This window comes from Etheostoma cragini, chromosome 18 (genome assembly GCF_013103735.1).
Source record: "Etheostoma cragini isolate CJK2018 chromosome 18, CSU_Ecrag_1.0, whole genome shotgun sequence".
Lineage (NCBI taxonomy): Eukaryota > Metazoa > Chordata > Actinopteri > Perciformes > Percidae > Etheostoma > Etheostoma cragini.
Genome location: NC_048424.1, coordinates 13,042,750 through 13,064,847, shown reverse-complemented (window position 1 = coordinate 13,064,847; position 22,098 = coordinate 13,042,750). Strand labels below are relative to the sequence as shown.

General features: G+C 39.8%; 2 protein-coding genes and 1 long non-coding RNA gene across 4 annotated transcripts; 2 read left to right on the top strand and 1 right to left on the bottom strand.

Moving 5' to 3' along the window:
* Positions 1-759: 759 nt before the first annotated feature.
* tmem63a (transmembrane protein 63A) lies at positions 760-11,384 on the top strand. The gene is made up of 23 exons (XM_034899574.1): positions 760-837; positions 2,239-2,416; positions 2,559-2,638; positions 2,773-2,851; positions 3,163-3,200; positions 3,475-3,617; positions 3,887-3,938; positions 4,051-4,159; positions 4,391-4,461; positions 4,552-4,632; positions 5,090-5,204; positions 5,524-5,657; positions 5,996-6,139; positions 6,552-6,705; positions 6,790-6,896; positions 7,013-7,099; positions 7,430-7,495; positions 7,931-8,093; positions 8,632-8,737; positions 9,090-9,257; positions 9,448-9,563; positions 9,651-9,701; positions 10,846-11,384. The coding sequence occupies exons 2-23, from the start codon at positions 2,264-2,266 to the stop codon at positions 10,984-10,986; spliced, it is 2,358 nt and encodes a 785-aa protein (XP_034755465.1). The 5' UTR covers positions 760-837; positions 2,239-2,263; the 3' UTR covers positions 10,987-11,384.
* On the bottom strand, positions 9,040-18,720 carry LOC117961178. Of its 2 annotated transcripts, XR_004660340.1 has the most exons (3): positions 18,658-18,720; positions 13,604-13,693; positions 9,040-9,281 (listed from the first exon to the last, which is right to left on the bottom strand). It is a non-coding gene; the product is annotated as an uncharacterized LOC117961178 (long non-coding RNA). The 2 variants fall into 2 exon arrangements; XR_004660339.1 differs by lacking the exon at positions 18,658-18,720 and having other exon boundaries at positions 13,604-13,755.
* Positions 18,199-21,992, top strand: rsph9 (radial spoke head component 9). Its single transcript, XM_034899645.1, has 5 exons — positions 18,199-18,588; positions 18,689-18,851; positions 19,187-19,316; positions 19,598-19,744; positions 21,693-21,992. The coding sequence occupies exons 1-5, from the start codon at positions 18,362-18,364 to the stop codon at positions 21,851-21,853; spliced, it is 828 nt and encodes a 275-aa protein (XP_034755536.1). The 5' UTR covers positions 18,199-18,361; the 3' UTR covers positions 21,854-21,992.
* The last annotated feature ends 106 nt before the right edge of the window (positions 21,993-22,098 follow it).

Below are 22,098 nucleotides of genomic sequence, written 5' to 3'. Positions count from 1 at the left end.
AGTTGTTACTGTCCACTTTGTAGAAAGACATTTTGGTGACAGTTTAATACAATAGCCTACTAGCATCTCTCCAACTTAAACTTGGCACGAAGAAAAAGCAAGTTCAAATCCAAGCTTGGTTTCCCCAAGAGCCTTTACTAAAGGATGTAAGGAAGCCTGCTCTGACACCTATTTTCAACTTATTGCTGAGTTATCTTTCATGTGTGTCTGTAGGCTATACTTAAACCAGGCGAACATAATTTATTGAATAGACTACATAGGCAGCAAATAAAAATATTTCATTGGCTCTGTTGGCTAGTATGACCTTTTTCCCAAACAAAACAAACTTAGGAATCTAACTCCAAAGGTTATTCCATGACAAAACAATGTGGCACAACTTAACATCGTCTAAATCCGCCCATACTCTGCAGGTTAGGCCCACTTGACAAAATAAGCCATTAAATCCCATAGGCTACAGGAAAAGGCAAGCCAATCAAATGATCTTTTGTGCTGTAATTCCGACATTTTTCAATATTTACTCGATCTTTATCATATTTCCATCAGTGGACATTCTTTAATTTACGCTTATAACTCGTAGAAAAGGCTAAGAAGTAGCCATTTCCGAAGAAACAAAAACAGCAGGACTCCACTAGAGTTTTTGTCTGTAGAGGCTCGAGGACTGATTAGAACCCTGAGCACGAGACACCCGTCAGCTCTGCTGCAGCGTCTGCGCACACGCGGAACATAAAGGGGAAGGGACATCCATAATACATCTGTGGGCAGGGAGCGGTCATAGGAATATAACAGTATAGAAAGAAGAAAGTTACCTTCTCGCCAGAATAAAAGACAAACATACAGGTAAGGCTGTCTACATGACACATACTTCCGCAGGCAACCCGGAAAAGTGCCATTTTCAGACAAGTTAATGAGGTTATGTTAGCGGAAGATGTTGACATAACGCTAGCCCGCTGGCAAATTTTCACTTAGCTACCTCATTTAGCATTAGCGAACTTTTTGTGTAACTTGTGTACACTGTAGCTTCCACGTAACTCTTTGCTTTAGCTAGGTGTTCAGTACAACACAATACTCTTTTTGGCTTTAGCTTGGTGAGACTGTTGACGTGAGTGAACATAGGCAAACTGTCAACATAACAGCTGTTGGAGGGAAATGGGTTTCACTTTTACACTGGACTAGTTGTCTGCTGTGCTGTGTTTTTGGTCACTTTTAATGTCAGGGGTTACTGCATAACGTTATAAAGTAGTTGATACTAGCTTCAGCTCCACCAGCAACAAAAACAGCCTACAGGAATGCATCTGTAAAAGTAATCCAAGGATATAATATAAAATAAAACCAGAGAGGGGGCATTCTCGTGTAGGTAAGGACCAGAAACTTCTCCGGCTAAAATCAAGAACGTGTAAGACAACACCAGCAACTCTCTCAGTTCCTACTATTGCTGGTCTGAAGTATGTTAATCACTGACATCATCTGATTTAATCTTCAATTGCAGGAAGGAAAAGTTTCTTTTTCTTCGTTACTTAAATAAATTGCTTTAAGCCTCTTGGTTCTCATCATATCTCAACACTGACAAGCCCAGGAGTCTACTAAATTGGCAGAAAAGTAAGAACTGAAATGCAATCGTTTAAGTCAGTTTCTCAAACAAAAATGCCAAATATTTGCTGAGAATTTGGGGCATTTCTGTGTATTCTATCATTGTTAAGTCAATATCTTCAGACAGTCAACCTGTGCTCTGGGAAACGGGGATGTGCCCCTTTCAGTATTTTCAGACATTGCTTGCCTTTATGTTTCTTCGGCACAGACAGAAGCCCTCTGTGTTTCTCTCCTTTTCTCCTTCATTGTGACACCCAATTTAAAAATGTAGCAGGGTTCTCAATATTGTATTGCTCTTCTTAATGTAGAAAATGTCAAAATATCACCCACAATTTTGAAAATGGATTGGTCATTTGTTGAACAAAAATGGCCAATATTAGCTGGCTCCAGCATCTTACAGGTGTGCTCCTTTTCTTTATATTAAATCATATTAAATCTTTTTTTTTGGGGGGGGTGTACTGTTGGTTGGATGAAATAATAAGCAATTTGAAGACTGGGCTTTTGTAAACTGTAACCTATATTTTTCTGTATTTTCAGAGATCTTATCAACAATTAATGAAATATATAAATATTGTTATCACTGTGGGGGCCACTTTTGGCCCTGGGAGGCCGTTTCTTAAATATATAGCCTAATACTATCAATCTCCGCAGACAAACTGCTGGTTCCACTCCAGTAATGTCTTCCATGTGGTGGGATCAGTTGCTGGACACAAATGGTACCTCCACGGACAACATAAGCTGCTACAGCTCCAAACAGAGCACCGTTCTCACAGGAGTCCCCTTTGGAGGAGTGCCAGTTGTGCTACTGCTCGATTTCTTGGTCTTTCTGGTATGTCTTGTAATCCACTGTGTCTGTCTGCCTGTGATGTGATCAAGTGAGACAAGACTGGGAAACTTCCTGTATCAATATATGTTTTACTTTGTGTTATGAGGTGAAAGCTGATTGGTTCTATTTCCCATGCCACGTACAGGTGTTGCTGATTGTCTTCTCTATCATCAGGAGGAAGTTCTGGGACTATGGGCGTCTGGCATTAGTTTCAGATAACGAAGGGTCAGTTCATGATCTCACACACTTTAAATTTCATTGTAGGACAGATTTCAGATATTAAATACCGACTCTAATATGAGAAATTAATCTATTTTGTCAACTTGTTTCCTTCCTTGAAAATGCACTTTGTGTGTCAGGTTCACAGAGTCATTACGCCGTCGCTATGGACGCATGTCATCCTTAGTGTCCAGCATGGATGACCTTGAGTATGAATTAGTAAGTAAAACAAAATTTTTCTTCAAGAAAATGTTATATATATATATATATATATATATATATATATATATGTATGTATGTATGTATGTATATGTATGTATATGTGTGTGTGTGTGTGTGTGTATGTATGTATGTATGTAAAATCATGTCAACCTGGCTGTATCAACATTGCTATTTTAAGATATCAATTGAATGTAATTTTGTAATAATTTCAAATCAGGCATTAACCATTAAGAATTTAACAAATATTCCTTATTAATATAATCTTCAGTGTATTTTGGTGTAATCAAAATATCTCTTTTTCTGTTTAGGGGTGCTGCTCTTGGCTGCCCTACATCCTCAGAATGGAGTACGTTTTTCTGGTCTTTGTTTGCTGTTGTGTACACTTTTGGCTCAATCAAAACTATTAATCTATTATTACTTATACTATTTGTACTATCGTGTGTGTGTGTGTGTGTGTGTGTGTGTGTGTGTGTGTGTGTGTGTGTGTGTGTGTGTGTGTGTGTGTGTGTGTGTGTGTGTGTGTGTGTGTGTGTGTGTGTGTGTGTGTGTGTGTGTGTGTGTGTGTGTGTGTGTGTGTGTGTGTGTGTGTGTGTGTGTGTGTGTGTGTTTGTGTGTTTCAGTAAGGAAAAAATAAAAGCCAGATGTGGTTTGGATGCTGTTCACTACCTGTCCTTCCAGCGTCATCTGATCGCCCTGCTGTCGGTTATAACTGTCACCTCCCTTGCAGTCATACTGCCAGTCAACTTGACAGGAGAACTGCTTGGTGCGTTTTGCACTATTCTTGTTCTGTTAATGGCTGAAGTTACAGTTAGGTTGTTTCCAATGTGATTCAACCAATCAAAACGGAGCAGCTGCACAGTCTACTTCATATTGTTGTCCCTAAAGTGTGTACCTTTTGAACTGGTGATTTTGATTAATTGTTTTGGGAACTCTAGAGTTAGGCTGCTTGTATTCAGATGTTTTTCTGTTCATGTTCTTGTCTTTTCTTATTTACTTTTCTACTTTTGACGGTATGTTTTTTATTTTTTCCAGATAATAATCCACAAAGTTTTGGAAGGACTACTGTTGGGAATCTTCGAACTGAGTAACTACTGTAGAATTAAATTGTTTGGGTATATAAACAAATGTTTGTATTGCAAAACAGATTGGGGGCTGCTTATGAAAACTGTCTTCTTGGTGTCCGCCATTTCTTTTAGAAACCACCTGTTATGGCTGCATACAGTTTTTGCAGTTTTGTACCTAATCCTGACAGTTGTTGTGCTGCGGCGTCACACATCCCAAATGAAAGGCATGCGCAGAGAGACGGTGAGTGCCTGACTGCTAGACTACAAGACAGGTCTGAATGTCTACAACAAACCTAAACATTTTAACTGTTTCCACATTAGTTGTTTTACTATCTCTTTTTATATTACATTGCACCTGTCTGTGAGGAGCTAAGCACATAATGAAAGCCAGATCACAATGTTTGATTATGTTAAGTAGCGCTGGGTGCTGCTGGTATGGGACTGATTTATCATTCTGTCTTTCTGTTTGTAGACCAGAAACACTTTGTTTGTGTGTTCAGTTCCTAAAACAGCAACAGAGGAAGATGTAAAGACCCATTTCATGTAAGTAGACTGAATTGGAAAATTCAATGTTTCCATATTTTGTTAAGTTGAATTTTGATCTTCACCCATTGTATCTCTTTTTTTGTATAGAGAAGCGTACCCTTCCTGTCAAGTGCGTGCTGTGACCCTGGGCTATAACGTGGCAAAGCTCATGCACCTTGATAAGGAAAGGTGAGAAATCAGAACTAACTAAATATAAATCATGTGACTGATGCCCTCTATGCCATGGTCTGTAGAGCCAACCACTGTGCACAAGTCCTTGCTGATTATTTTTTTGGTTTGTGCCACTAATAAATATTTTTCAATTACCGTGCATCAAATTTTTATGTGCAATGTGAATTTCGTGGCTGCAGCAGTAAACTCAGAGTGGATTTCCTCTAAATCAGCAGCTCTTGTGAGCTTTGCAGCCTCTTAAAGCTCGTTATCTTAGTTTTATGGCCCACAAATGAACTGTAAGGTTTAGTCTCACTCTGTTCAATATTGAAATAGTTTCAGAAGTTGTATGCTTATCTTTAGAGGAAATGGTTGCAAGCTCCAACAAGTGAAGCATATTCAAAGTGAAAACAAAATGATGAAGGATATTTACTTTGTACCAACTTGTATGATTGTTTATTGTCTTTACCCTCAGAATGCGAGCAGGAAAAAACCTGCGCTACTACGAGCATGCCCTAGAGAAAACAGGGACACGTGAGTTGATTAACACCCGTTTGTGTGGTCACCTCTGTTGCTGCTCCCACTCAGAGGTGAGCTGAATCAGATGATAAAACATAAAGCATGTTTCATGCATGGTGTCTGACTGCTTTTAGTTTTTATCTATTCTGTTACAATGTGGGTTAAGAAAAGTTAAAGCAAATACTGCACATATACCTTATGAGGGCAAAGATTAAAATCGTGTGATAAAATAAGAAGGGTTTATCAGTTTTAGTTATTTAAAGTGGCAGTAAATTAAGTGTGCATGTGTGAACTAATTTGCACCAAGATTTAAATGAAGGTAGTTCCAATTAAAGCATTTTGTGTGTGTGTGTGTGTGTTTTTTTGTTTGTTTGTTTGTTTTGATAACAGGTCGATGCCATACAGTACTACAGTACTATAGAAAAAGACCTGCTGGAAGAGGTGAGGAAGCAGACAGAACTGGTGCCACAGCGCCCCCTGGGGATGGCCTTCGTCACCTTGCAGACTGAGGCTATGGCCAATTAGTGAGTATAAATTTAAAGGTGTCTTTTTCGGTCAGTACTTGCATCTGTATTTACTGTACAGCATAGAAAAAGCAGTACTAATTTTTCAATTTGTATCACTTTTATGTAAAGCACTTTGAATTGCATTGCCGCTGAACTGTGCTATACAAATAAAGTTGCTTTGCCTATTATGTTGGCTAAGTGCGCTTAGTTTTTTTTTTTTTGGCCTGATCAGGACCGTGATCTTTTGATTTTAGTGTCACCACATGACTTTTTATTGAAATCAGCCCTTTGCACAGCTGCCACTGTTTAACACTGGTTAATGTGTATCACTAACAGCGGTCATTTACTCACTTCAGTATTCTGAGAGACTTCAATGCACTCAAGTGTGGTGGGAAAAGCTGCTGTTGTGGGAGGCTGCCCCAACCTTCATCCAACAGTGGAACTCTGAAAGTAAACAAGTGGAACGTCAGCTATGCACCCCATCCCAGAAATGTGTATTGGTAAGGTCTGAAACTCATATGACTTAGTATTTATAGTACTGGTGCCAATAGGGCTGGGCAATAATTCAATATTATCATCAACTGACTTTGACTTTTAGTCTAATTATATGGTATTATTGTTTAGAAAATTCAAAATGAATGATTCCAATGAAATTCCAATTTAACACAAAATGTTTTTGTTTTTTGTATGAGGTGAGTCATAACCGTGAACATAGTACATTGTATTGATCCCCACTTACATTTTTCTATTTCCGATCATGCAATAAGGCAAAATAGCACTTTTGATTCAGTTGATTTAAAGGACGAGGAATATAAATCTGTGTGTACCCCACACTGATGTTTTCTCTACTTTACACTGCCTTTTTATGTGAATCTGTGGTGTTGCTTAGGTTTCCTATTTTCCTTGCTATAGGGAAAATCTCTCAGTGCGGGGCTTTCACTGGTTCATGCGCTATGTTGCGCTCAACTTCTTCCTTTTCATCCTACTCACCTTCCTCACCACTCCCACCATCATCATCAACACCATGGATAAGTGGAACGTGACTATGCCCATCTACTATCTCAATGTGAGACACATGCGGACACACATACTCACGATTCTGCTTTCAAAACCAAAAATCGTTCATCAGTTGTCTTCTTTTTCAACGTAGAGTCCTATCATCAGTCAGTTCTTCCCCACTCTCCTGCTGTGGTCCTTCTCTGCGTTGCTGCCAACCATAGTTTACTATTCTACAATAGGAGAGGCACATTGGAGCAGGTATTGAACACACACACACAAACACAGGCCCACACAAACACACACACACTGGTAGTGCAGTGATTGTTTTTTGTTGGCGGAGGACATGTTTTGATCTAGTGCCATCTGTGTCTCAGGTCCAGTGAGCAGCTGAGCATGATGCGTAAGCTGTACTTCTTCCTGCTCTTCATGGTGCTAATCCTCCCCTCGCTGGGACTCACCAGGTAATTTGCATAACCATCCGTTTGAAGAAGCAACAGTTTGCCCAACATCTAGGTTGATTGTTTCTTTGCAGTTAGGATTTAGTCGTAGTTTGTTGTAGCCATCGGATGTGTCAGAGGGACAGTGATAAATTTGGAACTTGAGCATGAACTTGAAAAAATTAGGAGGCACCAGACGTGACTTAATTAATACGTATTTATATACAGTAAAATACCAAATAAAACAGTGAATGTCAGTTGGCTGAAAGGGATTCCTCAAAGGTTAATGGATGATGTTTATATAAATGGATTCAGTGAGAACATTGCCTAACATTTTGTTTTCCCTCCAATTAGTCTTGCATTTTTTTTTCGCTGGCTGTTTGCTGAAAAGTTTCTCGAAGATGGAAAACTTAGGTTTGAGTAAGTAATCCCTGTTGTATTTGCTTGTTTTTTTTATTCTAAACAAAATAATGATAGTAATTACAGTATAAAGAATGAAAAAAAAATCTGTTTTACTTTCAACTTGCATCATAAAGGTTCAGCTGTATTCAAGTCGCTATTCATAAAAACATCCCTTAGTTGCAATGCGTGAGCCACTCAAGGCCGTCACTCAAGGCAGTCACTCATTGTTATATAATGTTGTTTCTTTTCTTTTTTTACATTTCTTTTAAAGATTGGTTGTATGTTAGTTTTTCAAAAGTTTTTTTGAAGGTGATTTGGTCAGAAAAATAGGTGAGAAGCGCAAAATAAGAAAATGTGCTTGCATGTGTACATTGTTTTTCTTCTTTATTTTTATCTAATTTTATTCATTGTTGGTTATCTTTTCTTTCATCTTTTTGGTTTCCAATACAACAGGTGTGTGTTCTTACCTGATCAAGGAGCCTTTTTTGTCAACTATGTGATCACAGCAGCCCTGGTGGGCTCTGGGATGGAGTTGCTGCGGTTGCCAGGATTACTGCTTTACATCATTCGTTTGGCGTTTGCTCGCTCTGCGGCTGAAAGGAAATATGTCAAACAGGTTTGTAAAGGCATTGTCCTTACATCTAAAAGTTATTAGTGTGTTTCAAATCAATATCTTACAGTACATAGCTGGAAACAGAGCACTAGGGAACTAAAATGACCACCTGTGGCTTTTTCCTTGGCCAGGAGTCCTGCTAATTGTTTTTTTTTTTTTTCAAACTATGAAATTGTGTAAATATTTTGTCTTCTCTTTCTGTTTTTAAGGGTCCTTTTGTCAACTTTTTTTAAATTAATTTTTTATTAAGGGTTACCACTTTTAGATTGTACTTTCTCCATGAAGGCATGCAGGGAAAGTCTTTGGTCAGTTGTTCCAGACTGTGCAAGATATGTAAACAATTGTAAATATGCCTGTAGACAGGAGGACAATGTGTAATGTGTATATATATATATACTGTGCTTTATTGTCCTTTTTTAAGTCAATAAACGTGACAGAAGAAGAGAATTGTATATATTATATATTTTGTTAGTAGTTTGCTTTGTTGTCAGCCTTACCTCAACATTTACAAGTCAACTATTTTTTTGTCTTTGGTTTACAGAACCAGGCCTATGAATTTGAATATGGAGCAACGTATGGCTGGTCCCTATGTGTCTTCACTGTAATTATGGCTTACAGCATCATATGTCCTATTATTGTACCTTTTGGTGAGTCATTACGCATGCACTCACACACACTCAACACATTCACTTACTTGCAGTTTATCATCAGATCTATTTAACATTATCTTGATTGCTTCACACTGTCATCATTTGCTAGAGATCTTAGTTTCTCTTACACAATTCTAAACAAACGTGTGTGTGTGTGTGTGTGTGTGTGTGTGTGTGTGTGTGTGTGTGTGTGTGTGTGTGTGTGTGTGTGTGTGTGTGTGTGTGTGTGTGTGTGTGTGTGTGTGTGTGTGTGTGTGTGTGTGTGTGTGTGTGTGTGTGTGTGTGTGTGTGTGTGTGTGTGTGTGTGTGTGTGTGTGTGTGTGTGTGTGTGTGTGTGTGTCTTCATCAGGTCTCCTGTACATGATGCTCAAACACCTGGTGGACAAACACAACCTGTACTTTGCCTACCTGCCGGCTCGCCTAGACCACCAGGTCCACCTGGGAGCTGTCAATCAAGCTCTGGCCGCACCCATCATCTGCCTTATATGGCTTTACTTCTTTTCTGTCCTCAGAGCAGGTTAGAAACAAGCGTGTGCCAAACCTGGACAAAGTTAACATAAGTAAATTGACCTCAGATTCACTAGTGGCAATTAAGTAATAGTGATGTAAACAAACTGTAAATATAGATTTAGTAATGTGTGTAAATGTAGGTGTTTGCATGCAGCTACATAAAACGTAAAATCTCTGCGTGTGTATGTGTGTGTCAGGTTTCAAGACTTCTACATCTCTATTCACACTGGTGGTCCTGTGTTTCACCGTCTTCATCTGCATCAGCTACACATGCTTTGGCCATTTCAAGTACCTCAGTCCACACAATTATGCGGTGAGCGCTTGCTTTTTGTGGGCACATGCTGTCATTTCTTTGTCATCTTTCACAGTAAGCCTTTATATTGTTTGTGGCATTTTGCAGGTGAAAGAGGAGGATGAGGATACAGTAGAGGGAGGGGAAGAAAACACCAAGGTACTGTACTTGTTCCATAACAAAGTCCACAGCTTGAATACAGATTAGGGGTCTCATTTATAAAACTGTGCGTAGGATTCTAACTAAAAGTGTATGTACGTCTAAAAGCCGAAAATTCTAAATTTATAAAACTGTGTGCATGCACATCTCTATGCAGTGTTCCCCTTATAAATCACAGAATACCCACAAGTGTGCGTACATATTATTCCTATTACTGCCCTGTAGACGCCTATTTCATTCATAAATAGTCAATGCAAAGAACCTTCTGAATGCTTATAAGTATGTTAATGAACCTGGCAGTTGTTGTTTTGTGACCCCAAATCATGTTGAATCATGATGGGCACTGAAAAAGCAAAAAAAATCTCTCAGACACTCAGGAGTTGCTGCAAATGGAATTACAATTTTGGCCAATTCTCACACAGTGTAGGTAAGCCTGACAACACAGGCATTACGGCACTCAGGGACAGCTTGGGTATATACCAGACCTACAGGTACCTACAGATATATGATAAGAACTAAACTATATTATGTCCAAAGAAGGCTTAGTGATAAAGTTGAAAAAACTTAGATGTAAACAGCCGGTTACCCCTAAGGATGTGTTTGGACCGGGATGGCACGGTTCCAGCACGTTGCCCTCTCTACTAGACCCAATTCAGTACATGGATCCAAGAGCGCAGCTTTAGGGAATTTAAATCGGCATATTAGCCAGTCATCGTCATGGTCCCTGAAGTCTCTGTCTCCCCTGATTCTTCCGTTTGGGGTTAGTCCTCCAGCAGAGCCAGCAGTGGCATCTTGCAGCATTATGCACAGGGAAGTTACCGCAATATTTTTGTTTACAACAATTTGTGATGCTTAACACCTTGCCAAAAGCACAGCATCAACTATCTCCCCCACCCAGAGATACAATTTGAAGATGAAAGTGTAAAAGGCAAACACGGTTTTCTTCATGCAGGTTTTTTTCACCAACAGTATTAAAGTTCGGACTGACTTTATGTGCACACACATTATGTTGTGTTATTTCCATTATGTTCTACCGTTATCTAGGGTATTTGATGCTTATATTTTATATATATTATATATATATTTGATGATATTTGATTAGTTTGTTTTCAGTACTCATCTTTTCCGTGTTGTATGATTACAGGTCTACCTTCCCAGAGTGTTAAATCCCAAATCACCTGCCGTAGGACAACAGGGCTCTAAACATCAGCAGTGTTACGGCTCTACAGAGGGCAGCCCGGTCCACAGCTCCAGCCCAGTGGCAGACCGCATGTCAGATGGCTGATTCAGCATATCTCAACACTGAGTCAAAGCTTTGGAGTCAGGATGCCCACAACTCCTGATCGTACATCTGCTTCTTTCACAATGCTTTCTAGCCTGGCTCACGTACCAGGCTCACCAAACTCAGATAAAACTGTATAACCGGGCAGTGCTAATCAGATACCAATAGAGATTCTACGACATCATTGCCTTATTTCCCACTTAAAATGTTTTTAGAAAAGACATTTTACTGTAATGTCTATCTGTAATTTGAGAAGGTTTGTGACAAGCTCACCCTTTTTTATCTGCTTGAGAACGGACCAAGCACCGCCCCAACTTTCATGTGTCCAATTGCATCCAGAGGCATTTTGGTCTGCGCCCTTATTTAACGCCCCTTGGAAATAAAAAATGAACCCATTTGTGAATTAGTCTGGCAGTGCCAAATCTCCAGATGGTACTACAGAGGAATGTGCAAAAGATTACAAAGACCTGCTCTGTGCTGCCCAACACAAGTCCCCCTTTCTTACCTTTTGTGTTTAGTAAGATATGGGTAAAATGACCAGTGGGGGGGACAGTGTTAAATTTAAATTGCTTTCTACAGGAAAGAAGGTAAATAGGAACGTGCTGAGTCAATCTGAATGAGTTACATATGCACAGTACATGCGTCTTTTCTGTGTGAGGCCTCTCAATCACCAAGGCATGTTTAGCCAAAACCTGCCATTTCAAATAACCCATTATGTTTGTGGAAAAAAACAAAACATGTTGAAGCTGATTATGATTATTACCAGAACAAGACAATCAAGCCAAGTTAGCAACACTGATGCCAAAGAGGTGGACAAGCAGAGCGTTCTGTTTGTTACACGTTGTCCAGATTTAGTTCTAGTTAAGATTTCTCCACAGTGCCTTTTTTGATGCCAGATAGCAACACCTGCCAAGGGAATAACTTATTGCCTATTATTCATGATGCACTTTTTGTGTCCAGAGGCCTGTTTGGTGTTACTAACACAAGAAGTTAATGTTTGCTTTTGTAATATGACAATAGAACAAACATGCATTTCAGTATTGCAGGAGTTTTGCAATCACAATGTTAAATTCACATATGGCAATGGTTAAAGCTATTATTTTCCCTTATTGTTTCAGATAAGACAATCACGTCGTTCCATTAATGAAGGAACGTTTAAAACAGGTCAATTTTTTTTGTATTTAATTTACTCAGAAGTTATGTTTTTGCAGCTTTTTAAATCGTGCAATTTAACAATGAGCTAAATCCTAAAGTCCATTGTGTAACTTTAATACGAGTGTTGAAGTTTAGCAGATAAAATGTCTTCAGATTGCATATGTTAAGAGAAACTTTGTATTTAGTGGTCAATATGAAACAACCTCATATGCTGTTTTTAAAATACAAACGGGAACAACTTTACTGTTATGAGCGTGTCTTGTCATTGGGTGGCACTGTTGAGCTGCAGTGCCATAGCTTAACCTCTGAAATATTCATTTAGCTGGGGAAAAAGGAGAAATGCACATTGTTGCATTGAGGATTTCTAACTTATTCTGACATTGGTATGAGCCATTTTACTGGGTGACAGTTCCAGTAGCCCCGCCTCCTCACCTGATCTTTCACTATTGTCTGTCCCCTTTTCTTTCGCTTCCTCTTTTCCTGCCCTTTACCCTTTCTCACCATGGTACCTGCCTCGGCTGAGAAATACCTCTGTTGTCATTTGAAGACTTTTAGCAAGCCGTAGCGATTAGCGTAGTTAAATATGGTTAATGAAGTGCTAATCTAACAACATATATGGGTTATTAGCTGCGGAAAGAATGGTTTTAAGTATTGCACGAGAATCTGTACCCTGTTGGAGCCTCACACTGGTTCTTGAAAACTCAGGAACAGGAGCTGTTGAAGTGTTCCTTAACAAGGTAACAACAAACGAGTACTTCCTGGCTCAAGTATCTGACACATGTTCCCCTTAGGCTTTATTATTTGCATATATGTGCACATTTACAGGCCTTACCTCTAAATACATAGAAGTCACAGTGTACTAAATACTCTCTTGAAACCATCCCATTTTGGCTGCTGCTAATAACTGCACATTTAGAAACTGGTCACACAGTTAAAGATTGTTTACAAAGAGACCTTGACAAAAAAAAAAAATTTTTCATGTACCATATACATTTTGTACGATCTGAGTGCACAAAGGTTATTGACTGCTTTACCACTGTCGGACAAAGATTAAGCATTACAAAACAATCTCACTTGTTTAGTCTTTCTTAAGTGTTTGTGTGTGTGTGTGTGTGTGTGTGTGTGTGTGTGAGAGAAACAATAAAGACACTGTTATCAATGCTAAATGAACAGTGTGCTGAAAGTGATTAAAAAAACCTCACAATACAGCCTGGTTTTTGATGGAAATCTAATAATTACACAAACATACGCTGCATGGGCGCCGGGGTAGCTCAGCTGGTAGAGCAGGGCGCCCGTATAAAGACCTCCGGCCCTTTGCTGCATGTACTTCCCCCTCTCTGTCCACTTTCACTTCTTCAGCTGACCTGTCAAAGGCCTAAAATGCCCAACAGATAATCTAAAAAAAAAACATACACAGCATGATTTCTATGGAAACAGACTTTGAGACAGATTTGATCAGACATACCTCAACAAAGTCACATGAGAAAGTTGCGCAGGGTCAGGATGCGAGGGCACTAAAAACTTGCAGATATCCCCGTGCGCGTCCAACGATGAGCTGGGGAAGAGATGAGTGTTTTATATTAGACACCTGATATACTGTCTGTGGGTTGTGTGTGTAGTAAATATATATCTATATGTGTAACTGTATAATGCACTTGTTGTTACAGAAGACTGCAAGCTCAGTGAAACCGGAACAGTGTGGATGTTAGACTGCAGGAGCCTGGGAAGCAGCTCTCTCTACCAGCAGCAGCCAGAACTAGTTTACATCTTTCCAAAACCCAAATCAAAACTTTGACCTAATTTTAAACACACCACAAATGAACTGGCTCAGTTTCCGCCCACGTGGTTCTGGGCTTCTAGAAATGGGTGTGTGAAAGTCTGATCGTAATTTTGATCCAATTACAAGCAACTGGGAGCGGTTCGTGGCATCTCATGTTCAAACAGCTCACTCAGATGTTGTCATAGACATAAGAACAGTGCTCTAAACTTAAACTCAGACACTAAAAGGGATTCTTCAGTTGAAAATAAGAATTGTCGAAATGCACCAGAGGCTACATCGTGCTGACCTTCAGTCCCTCGTGTGCTACAAGATCCAAAAATGCTGGATCCTTTACCATAATGCTTGATTATTTTCTCTCTATTTCTGTTAAATGCACAGATCTTTCAATCAAACTTTCTCTATTGCTGGCTCTCCTGTTAAAAACAAAATGGAATCCCAAGGCTATTTTGAGATAACCCAGATAACATCATCAGACACCATTACATTTGTGTGGTAAAACCATTTGACAGGTCAGGGGTTAATTAATAATTTGCTAATGATTTCCAAGATGTTTCCTAGAAAACATCAATTTATCAAACAGCGCAAGAAAACAAATAAGCATATATTCCATAGTGTCCATCTATTTCTTTACAAAGTTCTGACCAAGATGTAAGCAGGAGATTGACAAAATATTAATGAGACACTTTTTCCCGCAAACATATCATTGGCATTTATGAACTGAAACGTGTCTATTCCTAATCAGATTTTAAGTGACAGTGTGGGTACTAGACAGATTTGGGAAATACAGAGAGATGTAAATAAGGGGAATATTAAGAATTATTTTTTTTGAAATTTGAGGAAAACAGATCAAACCTATTGATGATAATTACTAGTTTCAAGCAGTTTGTCGGCACCCTAGGTCAAATGAAATATCAGTAACTTAGCATGTAAGGTATTACTAGTATATACAACAAGCCTTTCTCCCAATTAAAATATATATCCAGTGTTAATCCAAAGCCTGTGTGTTTGTGTGTACGTGTGCAACCCACTGAACTCAGTGCCCTCTATGCATTCCTGGTATTGTTGTCATCTGTGCTTTTGTATAGCACAGACACTATTATTTAGTCACTTCACTCCCTCTCTCTCAGTATTCACATACTTCTGCAATCCCAGGCCTCTGAACCTAAGAAAGTGTGTGTGTGTGTGTGTGTGTAATTCTGTGAGATCAGGTTGGTTGGTGTGTGTGTGTGTGTGTGTGTGTGTAATTCTGTGAGATCAGGTTGGTGTGTGCGTGTGTGTGTGTGTGTGTGTGTGTGTGTGTGTATTAAATAGGAATTAAACCCATTTAGAGTTCTAAGGTTTTGAGGTCAGGTTTCCTTCATGTCACCACTAAGATCGATGGATGTGACCTCTGACTGCTTCGATTTGTATATAAACATAGCACAGGCCAATCACAGCATCGCGTGGGATGGTGCCAGCCAATAAGAGTGTCTGGCAGCATCGTGCTCTGTGGCACTCCCATCTTTTGTCCGTCGGGATTAGTGCCGTGGCAACGGTGGTCGCCTGGGAGGTTAGTTTCCCAGAACAGCAGGACCGGGACAGAAACCGACTGCTTCACTCCAAGTATTACTTCCTTCCCGGCCAATTGGGAAACAGAACTGGAGTGGTGTGTCTGTGTGGGTCACTCTGTGGCTTCCAAGTCCAAAACTTCCACCTAGACTGCCAACTCTAATGAGGTGACATCCTGAGCCACAAGCTCAAAGTGTGTTTGTCTGTGTGAGTGGCTGGGTTGGTGAGGGGCTGTCCTTGTGTGTTCTCTTCTGTGTGGGGTACTCAGTAGAAAAGTCACCCCACTCTCCCTCCCTTTTCTGTTGGAGGACTACATTAGCCAGAAGGGCGGCGGGCCAGACAGCTGAAACGAAGCATGTGACTCCAGACCAAGACCCTTTTGTTTGGACAATTACAGCCAACACACAGAGCTCTGGAAATGCAGTGTGGCATGGGAAAAGGCATGTCTGGGAATGAATGGACATTAGGAATTATTAAAACCCACTTGTGGTCTTTAGAGAAACTACCTGCAATGGGTTCACAAAGTTACAACCTTTAAAATTTTGATGCAACTAAAATGAAATTAAACCCCAATTTTGTTACGATTTATGGTATGTATTTTCTCGGCAATAGCCATTCAATGTATTTGCATACTGTGATTCTCTATTTAGAGTAGACGGTAGTTTTCATTGTTGGTGGCTGAGTCCGCCATTCCAAATCCTGAATTGAAATTGCCTTCACACGCTCAAGGGATACAAAGGAAATAATGCATGTTTTACATTAAAATTGGCTGGCTGCTGGATGCAGCCGCAGTTGGAAATGTTGGATTTGCATTAGCAGTAACTTTATAGAAATCTGATACAGCGCTAGGTGCGTGAGCAGTAAACAGTGACGTCCATATCAATGAGATACCATTACAAACAGTAATGCTGGATTATATGGCTCAGTTCCTGTGAATCACCTGTGCGTGTGAAGGCAAATTCAATGGCGGGCCGGGCCCCCCACACTAACAATGAAAACTAGTTTAAAGAGAGGGGATTATAAAACTATTTCTCGTCATTCTGTATGGTTATAACTTCCAGTGGTGAGGACATGAGGGTCAGAATGAAGAGGGCACTAAATCCAGTCTCCAACATGAATGAATCCACAGCCCAGTTTTTCAGGAACCCAGACATAAATTAACACAGAGGAAGGCAGTGTTGTCAAACAAGGTGAGGGACCAAAATAGGATCACAAACCACAAGATTAACCCATCACTGGCAGACTGTCAAAAATCATTTGCTGGACAGTAGCCATCATGTTTTGCTAAGTGTAACTTCAGCCAGCGGCACACTGCGTATGCTGGCTGAGACTGCTGGATCTGAGCCAGGATAAACCAAACAACCGATGTTGGTTGCAGGATTTGCTCCATACACTGCTCAGAGGAACCAGTGATTGTAGATATAGACCACGGAGAACAGGAAGTCACATTACCACAATGAGCAAAGTTTTGATAAGAAGAGATCCATTGGTAAATAAGAAGCTGCAGCAGGTGGAAGATAAAAAATGTCAACAAAAACAATTCTTTGGTCAAATGCTGCACAATCACAAGCACATTAAATATCAGATTGGTAGATAGCTGATTGATCAGATATGACTGAAATACTCTCACTTTCCAGTTCAAAACTCTAGCAAGCCCAGAGGAAGACAGCCTGCCATGTGCTGGGAGTTCATGTCCTGATGTCTCTCATTAAAAACATATATTTGTAACCTATTCAGCTGAACACCAACATGCAGTTTCTTTTGCTTAAAAAGCAGACAAAAACACACGATTGTGTGTAAATAGCACAATGCTAGATGATGTCCAAGCACTATTCACTCCTGTTTGAAAGTGCCCTTCAGTCACATTAGAGGGATCTGAGCATGCTCCCTGCCAGCTGTGCTAAACGCTTAACTGATTGTGTTTTACAGAAACCAAACTCTTCGAAAGCCAGACTCTTTAGTCCTCCTGTTCCTCTGCATGCTTCCCTGCCCCTGGGCTTTATGGGTGAAAGTGAGAGAGAGAAGCCTGCACAAAGTGCCTACAATCAGCACTCTGGTAACATCCTATACTGTATTGTATGCTGAGTATCAATGTCTCATGTGTTTAATATTACATTTATGTGGCAAATACCTGCCTTTTCACAGTAGAAGATTGAGGATAGCTGCATGTTTTTATGCATTAACTTGTATCCTCTCTGGCATTGCTTACAGAACGCAATAAGATAGGCTACACCTGAAATTGTCCTGAGGTTAGAATTATGATATTAGTAAGTGTTAGGTCAGTGACAGATGGGCTACTTTTACTTCATTTTTACTTTTATACGAAATGAATCAAAATAGTTTTGCACCCGAGCACAAGTAGTTTTAGATTATTTATTTTTTTGCAGTAGTATAAGGGATGAGTCAGAAAGCTGCCATCGTTTTCTCTCCTAGCGACAAATTAAACTAATTACAACAATAATAATATTTATACATAAATACTCTGTCCACTTCCTGGGGATTGCTACTTTCTGCACGCACTCACTTGACAAGTTGGGGCATGAGGTCAGACCTACCAGAGGCGCGTGGTCTACTTTGTATAAACACTGCATGCAAACACACCCAAAATGACACGGGTAAAAAAAATCTGTTTTGTTTCTGTTTTAACTGTTATATTCACACACTGAATAAAAAGTTATTTGAAAAAGAAAAAGAAAAAAGATAGACACACTGGCACGTTGCTATAACAACCAGCGCAACAACGTTGTTGTCATTAGCACCCAAACTAGAGTTTGGACCTGAAGGTTTTTGATAGCTGTTCAGTTGGCTAGCTAGCAAGTCGTTTAAGACACCAGGTACGTTACGGTAATTAATACAACTAATATCTACACCATTAAGTCGTATATTACATAAATAATGGACTCAAATTCGTTATACTACTCTTTGGAACTCGTTGCCGGTAGCGGAAGTACTTTAAACGTTGAGCAAAGAACCGCACTGCAGACTTCGTTGGTGATCCTGAAGAAAAACTACAAGTTCCATCGAGTCTTGTTTTGGGGCAAAATATTGGGTTTAAAGGACGATTATTTTATTGCTCAGGGGAGAGGAGAAGATGAACTGCTTGATAAAAAGAATCTTTATAGGTAAGATAGCCTCAACTGTGATTCTGTTTTCATTTTAGCTACTTTAAGTCTGCCCTTGGTGTAAAATACCCGTTTGTGTGTCCTTTGGTGCTATCTGCAGCTTCAACTGCATGAACTGGTTCCTGCTCCCTCCTGCCACAGACTCTATGATCGAGAAAGTGTCCAAAATCAAGAGTCGCTTCATAGGAGACCCCTCTTATGTGTATGAGCACATTGAGATCCGCAGGCGAGGAGAGAATGATGACGCAACAGAGGAGGTAGTGGTAAGTGTGACCAATAGTTGAATTAGTGAAAGTATTGAGCTATCAGATGAAACTCTAGATTTAGTGTCATTATTATATTCAGTAGTACTTCATCAGCGCAAGGGACGAGTTTATGAATTTAAATCCATCCATCCATCCATCCATCTAGCTAGTTATCCAAAGAAAAATATTATAGTATGCAGTCAAATTATGACTAAGCCTAAAAAAAGGATGGATGTGACCAAAATTAATCATTTCTTCATGAAGAATTAGTGCAGACGAGAATTTAATCTCTCAATTTCCAATAGTACAGCCATACAGTGTAGAACTTAGTAACTGACAGTTCTTGGTTTCAGACTAAAGTCAATGAGGAGAGGCGGCTGGCAGTGACAGTTCATCAGATCGACGATGAAGCGTCCGTGGTACCTCGTGGAGCCTTCATCAAGAGTCCACATGGTCTTGTCCAGATGAGCCACAGCTTTGGTGGTAAATATATCACTCCCACATGGTGTGTATCCTCACTGTGCTACACGAGAATGACCCTAAGGCGTTTGCTAACATATTAAAAAAAGTGGACGAAACACTTTAGGAAATATTTCATAACACTTCTCAAAATGAGGTCGTTGCCTTGCTACTCCTACTTTGTGAAACAAATACATAGGCAACATATGCATGCCCATGTGTATTCTGACATCACATGATTGTAAAATTGCATCATCTTTGCTGCGACTCCTTGGAATTACTTGCCAATGTGCATTGCTCCTCAGGTCTGTCTCACTCAGAAGCAGGGAAGCTGGACAACTTCCTCCACTTCAGCAAAGCAAAGAATCTGAAGAAGAAATCCATCCTGGAAATGGGTGATCTGACCCCAGCCATTGACTTCCTGGATGTACTGAGTGATGACATTCCTAAAGGTGAGTTCATTCTGTTCCACACTATACCATATCACCAGTCATTTCTTCACATAACAGATATATCTTACAAGATTAGTTATTTTACTGGGCTTTAACAGGGTTTGTAAAGAAAACTGCACCTGATCAAGCCATTGCAGGAAAAAGGCCATCCTACAATCTGGAACATAACACAGCTATTTTGAGCACTAGCATGTGTTGCTGAGGCCTTTACAATGCTAGTGGTATGTCAGTTTTTTTCATCATTTAGCGTGTTCCAACTGCCATACCACATTGCAACTAAATGAGGTGTGATTTTTGCACAAATTATGCCGATTCAACTCACTGGAATTCAAGGACGTTTTCCAAGTAAGAGCTGAATCATTCTAACAGTAAAGCAGTTGGCTGTATATAATGTTATAACCAAAACAACTATATTCTTCCGATGTCAACTTACCTGCCATGATGCAATGGGTTTTCTGGGAATATGTTGGAGGAACCTTTGCATACAGTGGTCTGACAACAAGATGACTACAGCTGGATACTATCTGAGCTCTTGGATCTGGATTCAGGACCCACCCACTCTGAGTTTGCCCTCAAGTTTGGAAAGGAAAATTACAAAGAATTCTATCATCAAGAAAACCAGGACAGAAACCAGTACAAACGGATGTTAAAATATGAATAGTGGGATTGCTGTCACATCTGTAGGAAATAAAACTATTTGATAATTAATATCAGTGTTTAAGCAAGTTTTAACAAATTTAAAACATATTACTACTGCCTCTTGGTATGGAGAGCACATTTTTTCCAACATTCGAAATTGAAGCGCATTATGACAATGAACTGAGACTTGCTTTCTTGAGAATGGTAATTTCTCTGTATTGCATTTAATTTTTGTGTGTAGTTGAAAGCATGAAATGATTTTGAGTCATTCAGATTTGTGAATTCACATCCCGTTGGGAAGCTCAGACACAGATACACTTCCTGTAGGAATCAGAGGTGGGAAACTCGGGCTAGAGTTTGCTAACAGAAAAATTAGCTGCCCCTGGTAGTCCTAGATGGCATGAATGCACCATCATACTGTGTAAAGAATGTAAATTAAATAGTGTTAAAGTTTTGAGGTGAGTTGCCTACAGTAGATGAATGGACTCCTGGGCCTATAAAAGTAGACATTGATAAAGTGGATGTACCAATGTTGTGTGTGAAAGACAAAAATGCTTAGCGCCCAAGACCATAACACGCAACAGATGTCGGATTTAAGAGGGCTTCCGCATGTGTATGTTTGTGTGTGTTCTTTGAGTTGATGCGGATGTCAGTGTCATCACTGCACCAGACATTACACAGCTGTCTCAATGCCACACTCACTGCAGCTGTCACAATGGCAGACTGCATGCATTTGCTGAAAAGGAGAGTTTTAAAGGGGACCCTGGGGGAAATGAGGTACGATGTACTGTATCTCAGAGACCCTAAGCTGGGCTCCACCTCTTTCCCATAACAATCCTGCAAACGGTTACCACCTCCTGATTAATGGCTTTAGGCTTCTCCTCCTGCAGCGGTAGTTATAACCTTGATACCAAACATACTTTTAGCTGAATCATACCAGAAAAGTTCAAAAGACAACAAAATGGCAAATTGATCGAAATCATCTCCCCTTTTGTGTAAAAGCATTGATCAAAGGGCTTCTTGGTGTTTACATAGTAGCCAATCCAGCTGTTGTTCTCAATTACCTGGGTCTTGGCTTTATGGTCACACCCTAACATACTGAGAAACAGGTTAAACTGTAAACATCAAGAACACAAAGGGTTGATTTATTAGAGTATCCCTTGGTTGCCTCTAGCATGTGAGTAGTATAATCTACTTGGACTGACTGAAAAGGTTACTGCAACCTCTATTTACAATTCAGCTCAACATGGCGTGGCAGCTTCCTGCATTACACATCAATTGTTTACAGCAAGTGTTCGTTTGTGTGTAGGATCGTGGAGTCTTCAGTTTGAATGTGCCAGTAAAGTGTGCGTGCTCCGCAGCCTGTTGTGGCTTGGCCTGAGCTTCTACCATGTACCAACGACACCTCAGCATGGATACATCTATATCGGTGATGGGCTCAAGAATTTGGACCTTCCCTTCATGCTATAAAAAAAAAAAGAAGACATTTCCTGTTTTAGCATGTTGATGTGAACAACAGACACATCAACATGCATTCTATGTAACATATTGCAGGACTTTTTCTTGGTCTTATTTTGAAATGAATAAACTAAGGAGTTACAGTCATAAAGTTTCTATAAGCTTTTTGTTCCATTCAGTTCTCACATACAAAAGCTATTCCTATACAGTAAACACATGTTGAGAGGCAGAGTAAACACACACATTTTATTTGCACA

What these genes read in the sequence shown, in the direction of transcription:
- tmem63a (XM_034899574.1), top strand. Translation starts at nt 2,264, where the DNA reads ATGTCTTCCATGTGGTGGGATCAGTTGCTGGACACAAATGGTACCTCC. An exon ending in GATGGAAAACTTAGGTTTGA is followed by an intron (nt 7,496 to 7,930) that starts GTAAGTAATCCC and finishes CCAATACAACAG; the next exon opens with GTGTGTGTTCTTACCTGATC. An exon ending in TCAGTCCACACAATTATGCG is followed by an intron (nt 9,564 to 9,650) that starts GTGAGCGCTTGC and finishes GGCATTTTGCAG; the next exon opens with GTGAAAGAGGAGGATGAGGA.
- rsph9 (XM_034899645.1), top strand. Translation starts at nt 18,362, where the DNA reads ATGGACTCAAATTCGTTATACTACTCTTTGGAACTCGTTGCCGGTAGC. An exon ending in GATGAGCCACAGCTTTGGTG is followed by an intron (nt 19,317 to 19,597) that starts GTAAATATATCA and finishes ATTGCTCCTCAG; the next exon opens with GTCTGTCTCACTCAGAAGCA. An exon ending in GAGTGATGACATTCCTAAAG is followed by an intron (nt 19,745 to 21,692) that starts GTGAGTTCATTC and finishes GTTTGTGTGTAG; the next exon opens with GATCGTGGAGTCTTCAGTTT.